Source organism: Xyrauchen texanus, chromosome 12 (assembly GCF_025860055.1).
Source record: "Xyrauchen texanus isolate HMW12.3.18 chromosome 12, RBS_HiC_50CHRs, whole genome shotgun sequence".
In the NCBI taxonomy this organism is placed as follows: Eukaryota; Metazoa; Chordata; class Actinopteri; order Cypriniformes; family Catostomidae; genus Xyrauchen; species Xyrauchen texanus.
The window spans coordinates 40,976,835-40,994,466 of NC_068287.1; the positions used below are offsets into that span (position 1 = coordinate 40,976,835).

Below are 17,632 nucleotides of genomic sequence, written 5' to 3' on the forward strand. Positions count from 1 at the left end.
CACCAAGTACATGACACAGACTCGATGGCTCAAATGACACAGAATGGAACTGAATGAGATCACGTTACACATACCTGCATGCTTTGGGGAGAGAGAGCATACCTTTAGTCATTTTTGTATTAATTAATTAATTAAAGTATTGTTGTGTACAATTATTATGTTTTATTTGTTTGGAGACGTTTTTGGACACTAGGATAAATAATTTGTTGTAATTCTATAACTTTTGATTGCTTTGTTGTATCAACACAAAATTGATACTCACATACAGGAGACATGAACAGTTTTTCGGAGCTACCTTGTGTCAGGTGGGACTAAGTCACACATGCTCAAGTCACAAGCAAGTCTCAAGTCTTAACCATCAAGTCTCGAGTCAAGTCTCAAGTGCAGTGCAGACAAATCAAGCAAGTCAACCCACCCTACTAAAATAAAGAGGTTAATTTTTTAAATGAATATTTATTTTTGCTCTGAAAAGATGAAACTTATATACATATCTTTACATACATTTTTTTACATGAATTTTATAACGGTGTGTTTCACTATATATATATATTAGTAAATTGCGTTAATGAACATGCATGTTATTTTTATAGTGGGCAATTAAAAATACTGTGAATACTTCTAGATACCTTATTATCCAAATTGTTTAGATTTGTAGAATTAACCGGTTAAAATGTATAACACCCATGTACTGTATGCTGTGTAAAAATGCGGTCAGATATTCACATTGATTTAACAAAAATGGCAGACGGGCTGAATGAAAATGCTAATTCGCTCTCTGACAGTAGGTGGCGCTTATGGAACAGCAGGAATATAGCTGTGACCCTGGCAACGCTTGTACATAAAGCAGTCCTGCGCTTATAAACAATACTTTATTAGGCATTATACGAGTTAAGATGAGAAGAAAATGCCACCGAAACTTTTCTGAAGACAGTCAGTTCCCTTCAGAGATACATTTAAATAAAATAGTTATAAAGGTATTGCATTTAAAGTCTTCAGAAGTCATAATCACTATGAGAGCACTTGAATTTCATCGTGAGTCATTCTGTATATTTTATACTACTTGTCATGTTTAAAATAAAGTGTTGTGACTGCAAATTTGCCAATTAAACTTGTCGTGCTACAAAACATGAGATTAATCGTAAATCATTTTAATTTACTGACAACCCTCAAACATTTGAACAGTAATTTTACATATTAATCTTTCTGGATAATGAAATGATAACGAAACTATTTACTTAACTTTCCTTGTGATTTTTCTGTAAATGTCTGATGAAAATCTTGTTTTACTCACGTGGTCCAATTCGAAATCTTTATATCAAAGGAGATTATTTTGGGAACTCGACAATCATCTGTCATTTTGGCGCATTGTGAGCGCAGCGTTAACTGCACAGATGCAGCTCAGTGGTGCTGGCAGCCTTACATTTTTGCATATGAATTAATTGATGCCACAATATTTTTTTTTTTTTACTTATTTCATTACGGTTTATAATAAGTTATTGAAAATAATAAAAAAAATTCAAGTTTTGTCAAGTCATGGTTGTCAAGTCAAGTCTCGAGTTGCTGGTTCTCAAGTCAAAGTCAAGTCATTTTCTTCATTTAGTCAAGCAAGTCACAAGTCCTTAAATTTGCAACTCAAGTCAAGTCATGTAACTCGAGTGCCCCACCTATGCCTTATGTACACCCTGAAATATATAATGTTGAATAAAAAAATGAAAAAGTTTATTTTTAGCTTTTTCAGTAATTTCTTAGACTGAGATTCTCAGAATTTATCATAATCTATATCATTAAAAATGTTGAAAAGTTTTCTTTACAATGATACTCTGACGAGGAGGAGGGCGTAGCCAGACCGTGATGAGCATGGCCAGCACTGAATCAGCTGATCAGCGGGAGAGCGAGATAAAGAGCAGCCAGAGATGCCGGATTGAGAGAGCGAGAGAGTCGCACATGGCTGCGCTGCATGTGTGTCTGTGTTTGTTTACGTTTTTTTAAAGTTGAGTTTCGTTAAAGTTTACATTGACTGTTCTGCCGGTTCCCGCAACCTCCTTGCCCATTCTTATACTGTTACACTAGTCCTGAATCCCAAGAGGCAGGAGGGATGCGCTGTCGTGGAGTCCTCGCCGCTACCATCCGCCAGGGGAGCAGCTGCGACCGTCTGCCTGGGGATGGAGGGGTTGCTGCTGGCCGCCAAAAGCCAGAGGAACTGCGGCTGTCTGCCGAGAAGGGGAGAAGCGGTTCCGTCTGCCAGGGGCCGGAGGACTTGCTGCCGTCTGCTGGGGGAGGAGCGAGCTGGTGTCCGCCAGAGGGCGGAGGAGCGGTTGAGGACCGGCCGACAGTGCGTCCGGGAGCCTGCGAGCAACTTCTCTCTCTCTCTTCTCTTTCTCTGTGTGTCTCGCTCGCCCTTTCCCCTCTAATAATAACTTATTATTCGGTTCCAAAAAATAATTATAAAAGCGGGCTGAGACTTTATACCCTGTCTGTTTCACTTGTATATTTTCTGGTTCTTTTTAAGGAGACTGAAGTGTGAACAAACTTTCTTGAACACTATTTCTACTGGCAGTAGAGCTTTGCACATGACTTAATTTTGATAAAAAAGAAACTCTTACTAGGATTTTTTTATGTTAATAATAATATTGCAGTTCAAATTGCATTAGCAAACATTTTTCTTCTTTGCCAATTAAAAAATGTGTTACCTCCACCTTGCTTCAGTTCCAAAATCTACAGACCGTCTTGTCATTTGTAAATGCATCTTTTAGCTGCTGGAAGGATTTGGCGGCTTCTTGTGACCAAGGAAGGATTTTGGGCTTGTTTTTGAGGAGAGAAGTTAAGGGAGCGACGATGGAGCTGAAATTCCGGATGAAACAGCAATAGAAGTTTGAGAATCTTAAGAAGCGCTTTCGAGGTGATGGGCTGTGGCCAGGATTGAACGGCTTGAATCTTTCCAGGATCCATCTGCACACCCTCAGGACTGATTATATAGCCCAGGAATTGAACGGAAGCTTGATGGAAGGAGCATTTCTCAACCTTGAGGAATAGTTGGTGCTCGCGGGACGCATGGTGGGAGTGATCTGCTAAGTTGGAAGAATATATAAGAGTATCATCAATATACAGTACATAATTACAAAACGGTGGAGGTACTCACAGAAGATCTCATTCATAAAACCTTGGAAGACTGAAGGGGCTTTGGCCAGCCCATATGGCATCACCAAATATTCATAGTGTTCTGTTGGGATGATGAAGGCAGTCTTCCATTTGTCCCCTTTCAGTGTGAATGAGATATTTGCACTCCTTAGATCAAGCTTGATGAATATGGTAGCACCTCTCAGGGTCTCTAGAGTAGCAGGAACCAAGGGGAGAGGATATTGGTATTTAATTGTGATGTCATTGAGTGAGCGATAGTCAATAATAAAAGGGTCTCAAACCACTGTCATTCTTAGCCACAATGAAGAAGGTGGAAGCCATAGGCGAATGTAACCCTGTTGGAGTGCTTTATTGATATACTCCATGGCCTTTTGTTTATATAAGGACTCTTCCCCGGGGTAGTGGTGCACCCAGCAGCAGATCAAGGGCACAGTCCCAGGCATGGTGAGGAGGTAGCTGAGAGGCTCATTTGGGACTGAAAACATTGCTGAAGTGGCCATACTCTGAGGTATGGAAAAGTGGTGGTCCATGGCAGGACTCTCGATGGAGGTGGAGCAGACAGACAGAGCAGATGAAGAAGATGAATGTGGAGTAGCTTTGCATCGAAGGAGAGAAAGACATCCATGAAAACATTGATTTCCCCATGCTTTGATCTTACCGGAAGTCCAGGACAGGACAGGGGAATGCTGAACCAGCAAGGAGCTACCAAGAATAAGAACAATGGTAAAGGTGGAGCCTTTGAGGAAGAAAAGTGGAAGGCATTTCATATGAAGGGCACCAATTTGTACGGTGAGGTGTTCAGTTTGACGGGTGATGCGTCCTTTACCTAGAGGTTTCCCCACTATAGACTGGATGGGTAGTGGTATGGGACATGGGATTTTGGTGTGGTGGAGCTCTCTGCAGAGTGTCCGGGAGATTACATTTCCCACTGAACCATAGTCGACAAGGGCCTCTACCATAACAGAAGTGTCAGCAGAGGTAATCGATTTGTTAGTACTTAATGGGGAGTAAATCACAAGGGTGCAATGAAGAGAATGAGGGGCACGGATCAGGCACTTGGACACCAGATGATCAGAGGCTCCACAATACAGGCAGAGGTGCCACTCAGTTCACCTCTGACACTCTGCCGGAGAAAGATTTGAGAAGGCGAGCTGCATAGGTTCCTCAGAGGGTTTAGAATAGCGGAGAACAGAGAATGGGAATGTATGAGACTCTGTGCCAATGCATGTGGTTAGAAACCCAGATGGAGAGCTGAATTAAGCTTTCGAGCCACATCGCATTATTGTACTCAGCAAGTTGCAGCCTCAAGGGCGGGGTTGAGACCCTGTCGATACAATGTGCGGAGCGCAGCTTTGTTCCATTCGCTGGAAGCAGCGAAGGTGAGAGCGTAATCTGTTATCTGTCGATTGTAATTGTTCAGCTGCGTGGGAATCCCCGAAAGGACAGGCAAAGAAGTGTGCCACAAAAGAATCACTGGATTGTGTCACCGGGCCTTCCTGTTTCCAGGTGGTTGTGGCCAACTGTAATGCTCGCCCAGGCAAAAGGGAAATGATGAAGGCCACCTTCGATCGTTCGGTAAGGAATCAGTGCGGTTGCATCTCAATGGCCAGTAAGCACTACAGTAGCAGGAAGTTGCGACATTCTTCAGCCGAGCCAGAATAAGTAGCGGGAGTCACTGTGGGACAGGATGAACAATCGCTGGGCTAGGGTGGTGATATCGGAATACTAGAGAGAGGGAAGGTATGTAAGGTTTGAAGAGTGGCACATGAAAAGTAGGGGTGATACAATATTGAGGAGGAAGTTGGAGCCGGTGTGTGACTGGATTTATATGTTGTGTAATAGAGAAGGGACCGATATAACGGAGACTTTCTGCATAAAAGGCAGAGTCTGATGTTTCTGTTGGAGAGCCATACTTTTTGTCCCAGTTGGTATTGTGAAGTGTCAGAGCGTCGGATGTCTGCATGGCTCTTCTGCCGATGGATGGCTCTTTGCTGGTGGACGTGAGTGCTGTTCCAAACCCTTTCACTCTCACAGAACCAATGGCCATTACAAACAATACCACAACAATTCAGTTTTCATACAGGACTAATAATAGTTGCTGGGCTGTGTCTAAAAGGAAGTTACAAAATGGTATGCTTGTTAGACATGGTCAGAGGTGCAATTCTAAACTATGGTTGTGTCTAGTGTGGGAAGTCAGAGATGATTTGAAAATGTAATATTCATAAGTCTATTAAGACTTTCCCAAATGACTTTCACTATGGTAAATGCAAAAGTCATAATGCAGAGGTTAAGAAAGTTGCCTTTTTGATATTTTTAAATTATCATCTGATGGTGCTTTTTTTCCTAGTTAACATTACAGAAATATTTTGACTGCAGTATATAAACTGTAGATACCCACAAAAAACATAATTTATGCCTTTCTTTCTCCTTTCTCTATGAATTTGCCCATTGTCTGTTTAGGTGACTTCTGCGAGTGCGTTTGCGCAGACTCTGCGCAGATACACCTCTCTAAACCACCTGGCACAGGCAGCGCGTGCCGTTCTGCAAAACACTGCGCAGATCAACCAGATGCTCAGTGATCTTAACAGAGTGGACTTTGCCAACGTGCAGGTGTGTGCACATGTTTAGACATTCCATGTCCAGTCAGAAGGTGAACACTGCACTTACATGAGTTTAACTAGAGCTTTCTGGCACCATCAGGGGAACTGTTTTTGACACATATTTGTCGGTGTGGGTGGGTGTTTGTGGTTGGTCTAGCTGTCAGGAAAAGGAAATTCAAGCGCATGTATTTGTGTCTTGAAAGTGTGAAAATTTGAAAGCAGGGGCTTCACTCAGTATGCAAGTAGTCATTTTGCTGACGATTTTATTCAAACTATCTTACAGTACACTTATTATAGGGACAGTCCCCTTGTGTCTTGCTTCATAGATGGCTTATGGATTGCCCCAGGCGGGTTCGAACCTACAACCTTTCGGTTACCAGCTCAGAATTTGACTCAAAAGAGCACTACTTACATACTGAGCAAACCCCAAAGTATTAACTTGTACTGCACCATTTGTGCTATCTTGTGCAAGATAAAATGTGTAGAAAAAGTTGAAGGAGGGACCTGAGCCATAACTAGGGACCAAAATATGGTAGAGACTTGATGGTGGGTTCTTTTAACTTTGGCCATTTAGGTTGGGTTCTTGAGTCTCTTTTTCTTCACTCTCTGTAGGAACAGGCCTCATGGGTTTGCCGATGTGAAGATCGGGTGGTGCAGCGGTTGGAGCAGGACTTTAAACTGACTCTCCAGCAGCAGAACTCTCTGGAACAGTGGGCCGCCTGGCTGGATGGTGTGGTCTCACAAATCTTAAAGCCGTACCAGTCCAGTTCTGCCTTCCCTAAAGCAGCTAAACTTTTCCTGCTGAAGTGGAGCTTTTACAGGTGAGGTTCAAAACGTTGAACCAATGTTAGACGCATTACCATCAAGTGCATTAAGTGACAAATAGCGCTCCTCGTGTGAAGTGCATTAGAGATGCTACAATTCAAGTAGAGTCTGATGTTAGCGTGTTGCTATGCTAACAAATTGCAGAATGCAACAGTCTGGTTCCAGAAGAAAAAATCTCATAAATTTTCTCCACAGGTGAGTTGATGTTTAACGCTAACTTTTAAATATTTAAAGACAGACCTACCTTGAGTTCCGAGGTTGTTAATCGATGTTATATACTTCTGTTGAATATGAAATCCCTATCGAAAAAAACAACAAATAAATAGGACATGCAAAAATTAAGTGTTTGATAAATAGTAAATTAATAATAAAGGGATACGTCACCCAAAATTTTAAATTCTCTCATCATTTACTCACTCTTATGCCATTCCAGATGTGTATGACTTTCTTTCTTCTGCAGAATACAACTGAAGATTTTTAGAAGAATATTTCAGCTCTGTAGGTCCATACAATGGAAGTGAATGGTGGCCTGAACTTTGAAGGTCCAAAAAGCACATAAAGGCATCATAAAATAATCCATTCAAATCCAGTGGTTAAATCTATATCTTCAGAAGCGATATGATGGTGTGGGTGAGAAACAGTCAATATTTCTTTTTTTAATTAAAATCTCCACTAACTTCCACATTCTTCTAATTTTGTTTTTGGCAATTCACATTCTTTGTCCATATTGCCACCTATTGGGCAGGGAGGAGAATCTATAGTGAAAAAAGCACCTAAATATTGATCTCACTCACACTTATCATATTGCATCTGAAGATATAGATTTCACCACTGGAGTCGTGTGGATTAATTTTATGCTGACTTTATGTGCTTTTTGGAACTTCAAAGTTCTAGCCACCATTCACTTGCACTGTATGGACCTACAGAGCTGAAATATTGTTTTAAAAATCATTGCATGTTATCAGCAGAAAAAGAAAGTCAAACACATCTGGGATGGCATGAGGGTGAGTGAAAGAGAATTTTCATTTTTGGATGAACTATCCATATTTAACTAATAATGACTTAAAAATAATATATTTTATATGTTTTATTTATTTCATACAATTTAACAATTTAATACAATTTAAATACAATAATTGAAACAATAAAATGAAAACTTAAAAAAAAAATGGTATCAGATAAATTTGAAAACCTGGATCAACTGTAAATGATTCTTTATCAATTTTTTCCAATGTTTTTAGTAATGATTAAAACATATGCACACTTATAATTAACATTGCATACATTTTAATTGATTCATTGCAGTGAATTCTGGAATTGCCCAAAAATTGGGCCAAAACAAGGTGAACAATAATTTGCACCCTACTTGTTTGATATAGCCTTTGTGTTGTGAGTGTGACTATGATAGTGCTTAAAAATGTGCCTAGATAGGCAGTTCACTAGGTTTATTTAGAACAGAGCTACAATCTCATTTGGAGCCACTAAATGCTCTTTCTTTTATTTGTCTCATCCACCCAACTCCACCTCTCTCTTTCTCAATCTTACTGTATGTCTCTTATTCTCTTTTCAGCTCTATGGTAATCAGAGATCTGACTCTGCGCAGTGCTGCCAGCTTCGGCTCTTTTCACCTAATCCGTCTGCTCTATGATGAATACATGTATTATCTGATAGAGCACAGAGTCGCACAGGCCAAGGGTGAAACACCGATTGCTGTCATGGGAGAGGTACAAATACACTCAAAGACAGAAATACTTCCACAATGTCAGACTCATTCTAATTTCAATGAGTAATATGAAATAATTGTGCGTAATTGCACTCAAAACAAGAATGCTTATATGAGGAACTGTGAATGAAATGCTATAGAAAGGGTTTGAATGCAGTTTTTTCTTTTTTAAATGTGGTAATTCTCTGTTTTGCTCTTTATTAAAGTTCGCAAGTCTTGGCCGAAGTTTGAACCAACTGGATCCTGATAAAGGTGAGCTGCTTTGTACACCCCACTTAAAGTATATAGCAATGCACTGGCAACTATTATGAACACCCTAGCATAGTGATGGCAATAAGTACTTATTTTTTGCTAAATTGAGATTTATGTGCTTTGGTTTAATTTTGTCGTGTGTATATGTGTGTTTCTCAGAAGAGGAAGAGGAGGAGGAAGAAGAGAGTGAAGATGAGTGTCAGGAGTTATCTCTGCAGACTGATGGGGGCGCTATTGGGGACGAATCTCTGGAACCGCCTGCCAAACTGGCGCGAACCGACCAGAGGGTGCTGTTCAGCACAGGATCCATGGACAACTGAGAACTTAAATACACATACACACACACACACACACACACACACACACATGTACAAGCACTCCCTACACAATAAACACCAATCATTTGTACACTTAAAACCAATACCAATGCATCTATGAAGCATAAATGCTGCAGATTACACATTTACACAACAGTTGGATGTTCATGCTTACATTTCCTGCCTGTCAATGTCTTAAGCATATACATATACACAACCATTCACTGTAACACAGAGGCGCAAAAAAAGCCACCCTTACACACTCATTACATGCATGCCCTCCGGCAAAAGTATCATATCGAGATCTTAGACAGGATCAGGACTAAACTAAAAACTAAACTAAATGTGTGTGTGTGTGCGTGTGTTTCCGTCAATAAAAATAGCTCTCAAATCTAAATCAGATTCGGATAGCTGCATAGAAGAGAAAAGGCTAAAACTGCTGCAATTGGTTCCCACAAAGTTGTTTGCGATGGACTCAACTCTGATTGGCTACTGATACACCATAAAATAAAAATCAGATTCTTAATTAGTATTTTGTCTTTTTTCCCTGTAAAAATATCTGAACATCCTTAAAATGAGATGAATCTACTTGAGAATTAAAACGCCATTTTCAGAGAATATATCTTGAATTTAAGCAATAGTTCACCCAAAAATGAAATTCCTGGTTCGTAATAACAGAATAAAATATTTTTGGGTGAACTAAACCTAAAACTTTAGTTTTCCTACCTAATTAGCACAGCTTTTGTCTTGTTATAAGCATAAACCCATCTTAAATGGGTTACGTTTCATACTAAAAATAAGAAAAATTTGCCAAATAAACTACATTCTCTAAAAACAAGTCTTCATTCTCAATTTTGCTCTTTATGTAAATGTATGTTGCTTTAAGGATGTTTAGATATTATCACCGGCTAAAACACTGATTAAGAAAATGATAATTTTTGCTGTGTGACTGACTGAAATTGTCAAAACGTTTTGTTAACTTTAAGTGTGCGTTTGTGTGTTGACGTGAGTTTTCTGCCTATCCGTGTGTTGTTTTTGTGTTGGTGAGTGACTTGGGACCTTATTGTTTTTATTGGCTAGAATGAGTGTGTGTTTTTGTACCTGTGTGACTGACCGCTGTGGTTCGAGAAATGTTGGTAGTTGTCTGTCAGTGGTATTTTTAAAAACATACCTTTTTTTAATTTTCAACGCCTTCAGTGACTGCCATGTCATTTACTGTTTATATCATATAACAGCACAGCTCCTTACAAACTCTGTTTTAGGGCTGGTCTACACATACCTCTATGACCTAAAGCAGTTTGCCATTTAGCACTACTGCGGTCATCATTCGTAATGAAGAAGCCAGAAAGAAGGAGATTTATTTTCATTCTAAGATTCATTCATTCATTCATTGTGGTCTTATAACCTTTCACGGCCCTATTTTTTTCCCTCCTTTGTTGCACTTCTTTCCCTGATATCGCTCTCAATGTCGTCTTAAACTTGGTGCATTAAATGTTACTGTCCTTACATACTTTTTACTATGGTCACAAAGTGACAATCTCTATGTGTACAGCATTGTACTCACACTGTTTAGTGCATATTTGATGGTTTGCTGTGTATTTGAGATTTTAGGTGAAGATATTTGACTAGAATCCTTCTAAAACACTTGACGCCACTGCCACTCCAGTAAAGAGGAAATTGTAAAACTAGAGCAATCCTTAAAGGAACAGTTCACCCAAAAAATGAAAAGTCTTTCATCATTTACTTGACCTCATGTTGTTCCAAACTGTATGACTTTCTTCTGTGGAATCCAAAAAGATTGACAGCCTCACATTCTGCCTAACATCACCTTTTATGTTACACTGAATAAAGTCATAGAGGTTTGGAACAACACAAGGGTGAGTAAATGATGACATAAGACAGGGGGGACTATCCTTTTAAACCCTTTCCCCTTTAAATCAAATCAACCCATTTGTCTTTATATATCTAGGACTGATTTGTTAAAACTACATCCCCTTCTGTTGGATATATACTGTACACTCACCTAAAGGATTATAAGGAACACCATACTAATACTGTGTTTGACCCCTTTTGCCTTCAGAACTGCCTTAATTCTACGTGGCATTGATTCAACAAGGTGCCGAAAGCATTCTTTAGAAATGTTGGCCCATATTGATAGGATAGCATCTTGCAGTTGATGGGAGATTTGTGGGATGCACATCCAGGGCACGAAGCTCCCGTTCCACCACATCCCAAAGATGCTCTATTGGGTTGAGATCTGGTGACTGTGGGGGCCATTTTAGTACAGTGAACTCATTGTCATGTTCAAGAAACCAATTTGAAATGATTCGAGCTTTGTGACATGGTGCATTATCCTGCTGGAAGTAGCCATCAGAGGATGGGTACATGGTGGCCATAAAGGGATGGACATGGTTAGAAACAATGCTCAGGTAGGCTGTGGCATTTAAACGATGCCCAATTGGCACTAAGGGGCCTAAAGTGTGCCAAGAAAACATCCCCCACACCATTACACCACCACCACCAGCCTGCACAGTGGTAACAAGGCATGATGGATCCATGTTCTCATTCTGTTTACGCCAAATTCTGACTCTACCATCTGAATGTCTCAACAGAAATCGAGACTCATCAGACCAGGCAACATTTTTCCAGTCTTCAACTGTCCAATTTTGGTGAGCTCTTGCAAATTGTAGCCTCTTTTTCCTATTTGTAGTGGAGATGAGTGGTACCCGGTGGGGTCTTCTGCTGTTGTAGCCCATCCGCCTCAAGGTTGTGCATATTGTGGCTTCACAAATGCTTTGCTGCATACCTCGGTTGTAACGAGTGGTTATTTCAGGCAAAGTTGCTCTTCTATCAGCTTGAATCAGTCGGCCCATTCTCCTCTGACCTCTAGCATCAACAAGACATTTTCGCCCACAGGACTGCCGCATACTGGATGTTTTTCCCTTTTCACACCATTCTTTGTAAACCCTAGAAATGTTTGTGTGTGAAAATCCCAGTAACTGAGCAGATTGTGAAATACTCAGACCGGCCCATCTGGCACCAACAACCATGCCACGCTCAAAATTGCTTAAATCACCTTTCTTTCCCATTCTGACATTCAGTTTGGAGTTCAGGAGATTGTCTTGACCAGGACCACACCCCTAAATGCATTGAAGCAACTGCCATGTGATTGGTTGATTAGATAATTGCATTAATGATAAATTGTACAGGTGTTCCTAATAATCCTTTAGGTGAGTGTATATGTGAACGGTGATTAATGCTATTGTAGATTTGAATACTGAGCAATGGGGCAGTGCACGAGATAATGACTGTTCTCACACCAGCAAGTTGTTTTCCTTCCATCTGATTCTCTTGGTAGGTCCACAAGAAGACATATCACAAGTCTGTAGGACAGCCATTTTCATAACAAAATGAATAGCCCTTTTCACTTTTTTGAAGTCCGTTTCTTGCTCAGAACAAAAAAGGAAAAACCCCACACACAGAAAAGCAGATGAACGTGTGGCAGTGTTTTGAGTAATCTGAACCATGGGAATGGTTGTGCCTTTTGGAGTTATCAAATGAAATCCATATGTTTTAATTTAAAATATGAATAAATTAATAATTTCTTTTTTGAATATTCGTTTTGAATATGTATTTGTAGTTTGTTCAATGTTTTTCTTCAATTGCAGAGGCCCCATAAAATACATACATACAAATTCTGTCATCATTTACGCACCCTCGTGTTGTTTCAACCCCATATGACTTTTTTTTTTGGAGCACAAAGGATGTTTGGAAGAATGTTAGCCTCAGTCACCATTCACTTTCATTGTTTGGGACAAAATGGTCTTGTGTTCCATGGTAGAAAGCCATACAGGGTTGGAACAGAAAGTGAGAAAAAAATGGCAGAATTTTCATTTTTTGAGTAAATTATCTCTTAAAATGTATGAACATCCTTGCATGATATAACAAAACATCAAGTGAAAAATAAAAAGTGCCATTTATTTAACTATAGCTCAAGCACACTTTTTAAGCAAATAATTTCCCAAAAATAATTTGCATATATTGGTCAAAATGAAGATTGAAAATATTTGGACACTTTCTGGTTGTCAAACTTGAGGGAAACTGACTTCATACATCCACTAAATATCACCTTTGGTCCATTTAGCAAATAAAATAGCTCAGAAAAGTTCTCTAGCATACAGTTATTTTTTATGTCACTTCGTTTGATATTTAGCTATCGATGAATTTCATACATTTTTAAGTGTGACCTACATGTCCAAAAGAGAACAAATACTTTTTGGGGCACTATGAATAAGTGCAAGGTTTCACTAACATATGACATTGTCATAATGAGTTATCAGTGTCTTACTAATAACCTCACTGAAGTTTCTAAACATCATCCTGTGACATCCTGTCAGAAAAAAGCAAACGTGACAGAACCATCACATGTGGTATTGAAAGATGGTTTTCGCATTACATGCAAAGGTACTTTCCTGTCAGACTGTTACATTGCCTACCTCCACAGACATTTCCGAGAAAACAAAAAAGTTGACAGAAAAAAAGAGGCATACAGTATTCAACATCTCTGGCCGCATCTTGCTAACATTTGATAATCTCAGTGTGAATCATAAGTAGAAAACTGTACACCCAGATAACAAATTAAAGTAAACTCACTTCCTTTCAAAAATCAAACCTTAAGGACCCGCAAATAATTAATTCCATGTTAATGTTAAAGTGGGGAATCAAATGTATTAGTCAAAATAAGTGTCATAAATAACATGAATCCTTGTAGTATGTTATAGATCCAGCAAACATTAACAATATGTGATGGACGTGATATCAGATTGTATTACAAACCACTGCAAAGATAAGCATTTTCTTTCTAACTAGCATCTCATTTTGTGTCATAGCCTGTATTATATTATATTATTTATTATAGCCTGTAGCCTATATAAGAACCCTCTCTAAACCGAAACACCATAAAAAGTTCCCTCCAAAACATTTCACATTTGTAAATATACAGATATATGCCTAAAAGGCAGCAGATGCTTTTAATGATGGATTTGAGACATATTTGGAAAATAAGTATATAAATATGTATGCAGGCCTATACATTAATTTTATACCCATTCTCTAACCATACAAGGGAGTAGTGCAGATGACTACTTAGGAAAGTTGCATTCACAATCAATAGAGGGCAGCAAAACACTGCTTGTAGTTCAAATGAAACAACAGGAGTGTAAGAATCACTCTTACTGTATGATTGGAATAGCATACTATCATACTCATTATTTCTGCATACTATCATTTACATTTATGCATTTGGCAGACGCTTTTATCCAAAGCGACTTACAGTGCACTTATTACGGGGACAATCCCTCCGGAGCAACCTGGAGTTAAGTGACTTGCTCAAGGACACAATGGTGGTGGCTGTGGGGATCGAAGCAGTGACCTTCTGATTACCAGATATGTGCTATTGACCACTACACCACCACCACTCCATGTACTATCATACATCATGGTACACTCCGAGTACTATCATACTCATTATTTGTGCATTATGTAGTCTGCATAGTATGCACACTTTCTTTATGCACAGAATACCCTTAAATCCTACTACATTTGACAAAATGTGCAGTATGCAACATAGCACACAGCAGTGGGTACATTTTTTAACATCTTTTTCTTGACCTATTATAAGATATTTCTACAAAAATTGGAATTAAAATGGCAAAATAACCATTTTCATTTCCAAAATGCAGTGGATACTGCACAGTTTTTAGTAAGTTAGTATTCCATTCAGAACATGGAATACTAACTTACTACTTACTAAAAAAAGGGATTTTTGTTGCTTGTTCAAGTTACTTAAATAAAACAAACAAAAGCAACACTATTCTAGAACATTTTGTCACAACTTGATTTAATTGCGTCTATTGAAGTTTACTTAATCCATTTGAGTTGGGACTACATGAATACTTTTTGTGTTGTTAATGTAGCATTGATGAAACTGGGCAGGAGATTTCCTGGAAGAGTAAATGTTAAAATTAAGTGTTATTTTTATTTGTTTATGTGCAAGAGGAATATAAAGGGGGATACTTGTTGGTGTTTCATGTTTTGTTATGTTGAGATTTGGAAGAGTTTCGGTTATGTTGGAGTTTTGAGGGTTTCCATTATGATGAAGAGTGGAGCTTCAGATAACGATGAGGACAGGTAGATGTCACACATTAAATTAATTGCTCGCTTTGCTTCACAATTAACCACAACATAGTTACTAAACCACACTCTAGTGCTTATAACCAGCATGTATTTAGCATGCTAACATTCACTTTCACCAGTTAGTAAATAAAGAAATAAAAGATTTAATTGAGTTACAGTGGCACGGCTAATTGGGTTTACCTAATTCAACTAGGTTCTTTCTACACAAATTGTTTGTGTTGAGATTACATAGTAATTTTAAGTTAAGAAAACTCATTTCAAACATGTGGAACCACTGTTCAAGTTCAGCCCAATTTTTTAGCCATTTTGTTTCTAATGATGCATGCTGGTACATAAGTAAGCGTATTAGACATAAGACACCAAAGAAAGTTGACTATCAAACCAGGAACATTTCATTTTAATCGCAGACCATCTACTATAGTTTTATTTTCATTGCCATACAGCATCAGAACTTGGCTGTAATATAAGGTGCAGGCACGTGCACACATCAAAGGGGGCTTGAGCACCTGCCCTTTTTTCTGGGGTGCTTTATATATATATAAATTAATTTATATTAGCTCAACTTTATAGCTAATTAGCCAAAAGACAAATATAGTTAACTTGTGTCTTGCTAACATGCATGACTCATGAGCTACTAGCTAATGTAATAAGTTAGCTTAAGTTTAGCTAATGCTATATATCATGACCATCCAGGCTAAAGTACTGTACTTGATGGAGACACACAGGTGAATAGTCAAATTTCTGTCATCACGTCATCACAATCTCCACTTTGATATGCAAATTAAGCATTAGCTAATTAAAATGTGCTAATTTGCATACATTTGACAAGGCACTGTAGGTGATTAGGATAAACAAAATAACTAAAGCATATCACCACAGAACGTCTCCAGTTAATGACTTGCATCAAGAGTCTTTTCCCATGAAATGTTATGTTTAAATATGCAGATTAGCTTGTTTTGGTTCATTTAGAATAAATCTACAGATGCAAACAGATGGAGGGTAGTACATAGGCTTAAAACAAACACCATCTATATGTGTATTTTGGAAGTTTTCTTTCCATTAGAGTAAAAGAAGACATGGAAGCAAAATAGACCAAAATCTCAATATTTTTTAGAAATCTGTTGAGTATGAAACAATTGCGTGAGTGTGAGGGAATTCAAATATATTGGTAAGGAAGTCAATTGAGTTGTGTTAATATATTTAATGTTTTGTTAAAAAATATATATTTTTTAAATAATTATGAGAAGTGCCCTTTTTCCCCACTTGAGGCCCTGCCCCCCCAAAATGACTGTGCACATCCCTGATTGTGAATGTATCGTTGTTGGTGTGCAGCGTTCCATGTCAAGTTTATAGTAAAGCCAAGTCATGTCAAGTTTATTCAAGTCGTTCATGTTTATGTTTGGATTCATGTTTGGGATATTCATCATGTAAATAAATTGCACTTGGGTTTTTCACACTTCATCGTCATCGTCTCATCGTCCACCGGTTGCCAGCCTCGTTACATCTTAGTTGATTTGGCAAAAAATATGAAGATAACAAATCATGGAAATAATATACGTATATGGTGTGGTGCATCATGCTCTGTTCAATACTGTAGCCTTTGTCTCAATGAAATTCAAACACAGAGGTAAAGTTGATCATTTTAGTGGTCTAATAATAATCATTATTGTTATTATAATACTATTTTACATAACTTTTTGTGTATCTCAAATGGACCTGCTTATCACGTCTTATGCATTATTGTGCTCCTTTTCAATCTCTTGTTTCCCTGCGAGGCGTGATGTGATGTACTGATTAACTGTACATTTCAATGCAGATATTTTATTACAAATTTATATTTATTTTTCCATGTTATTAATGTCAATCTTCTTTGAAATTTACTTCAGGTATATGTTAAAACAAATAAAGCAAATATGTGAGAAAGTGCTTCCATTAGTATGTGAATATTACACTGATCACACTGAGAGATTATTACACGGATTGGTTTTACAGTCCAATTCAAAGATAAAACTGTTGGTTTTATTTGTTCATCTGCAGGGATTCATTTGACCTGTTTTCACCAGCATGTTATAGTTTGTGCGTTCTGTGCAGAAATTCTCACATTATGAAGGCCAATCTTTCAATACAAACCTGCACAAATTCAAAACCTGTTATAAAATACATAATCACTTTATAACATAAATGGTTAGTATTTGCCTTACCTTGAAGTTAATAACAATGATAATCATTCTCTTCAATTGCCTTTTCAAGTTCTTAATGGCAAGACTGGCCTGACCAAGTAATCAGTGAAGACAAATGAATTGAAGCTGCTGTAGCGAGCAGCCCCCTCTGCTGGTCAAAATAAACAGCACATGGTTGGCTTTACTGCTCGTTTCTTGCCATGTAATATTTCACTATCCGGGCTGTTTTGAACGCTCCTGAAAAACGGATATTTCTGGGTACAGCTCCAGTCGGGGACAGACCACCAAAAACCGTGACTGTCCCCGGAAAACGTGAACGTCTGGTCACCCTACTGTAATATGCTGCACAGATGCTTAATGACATAATGGCTGGATTCCACAGAATTGGATGACAATGTCTGG

General features: G+C 38.4%; 1 protein-coding gene across 4 annotated transcripts in view; it reads left to right on the forward strand.

Moving 5' to 3' along the window:
• The window catches only part of LOC127653042 (MHC class II regulatory factor RFX1-like), a 38,455-nt gene extending 25,986 nt beyond the window's left edge, over positions 1–12,469 (forward strand). For all 4 annotated transcript variants that reach the window (XM_052139534.1, XM_052139535.1, XM_052139536.1 and 1 more), the window contains exons 14-18: positions 5,599–5,748; positions 6,351–6,559; positions 8,134–8,287; positions 8,493–8,538; positions 8,698–12,469. In XM_052139534.1, the coding sequence (XP_051995494.1) occupies positions 5,599–5,748; positions 6,351–6,559; positions 8,134–8,287; positions 8,493–8,538; positions 8,698–8,858 (720 nt within the window). In that variant the 3' untranslated portion in view covers positions 8,859–12,469. The remainder of the gene's footprint in view (positions 1–5,598; positions 5,749–6,350; positions 6,560–8,133; positions 8,288–8,492; positions 8,539–8,697) is intronic.
• Positions 12,470–17,632: the final 5,163 nt, after the last annotated feature.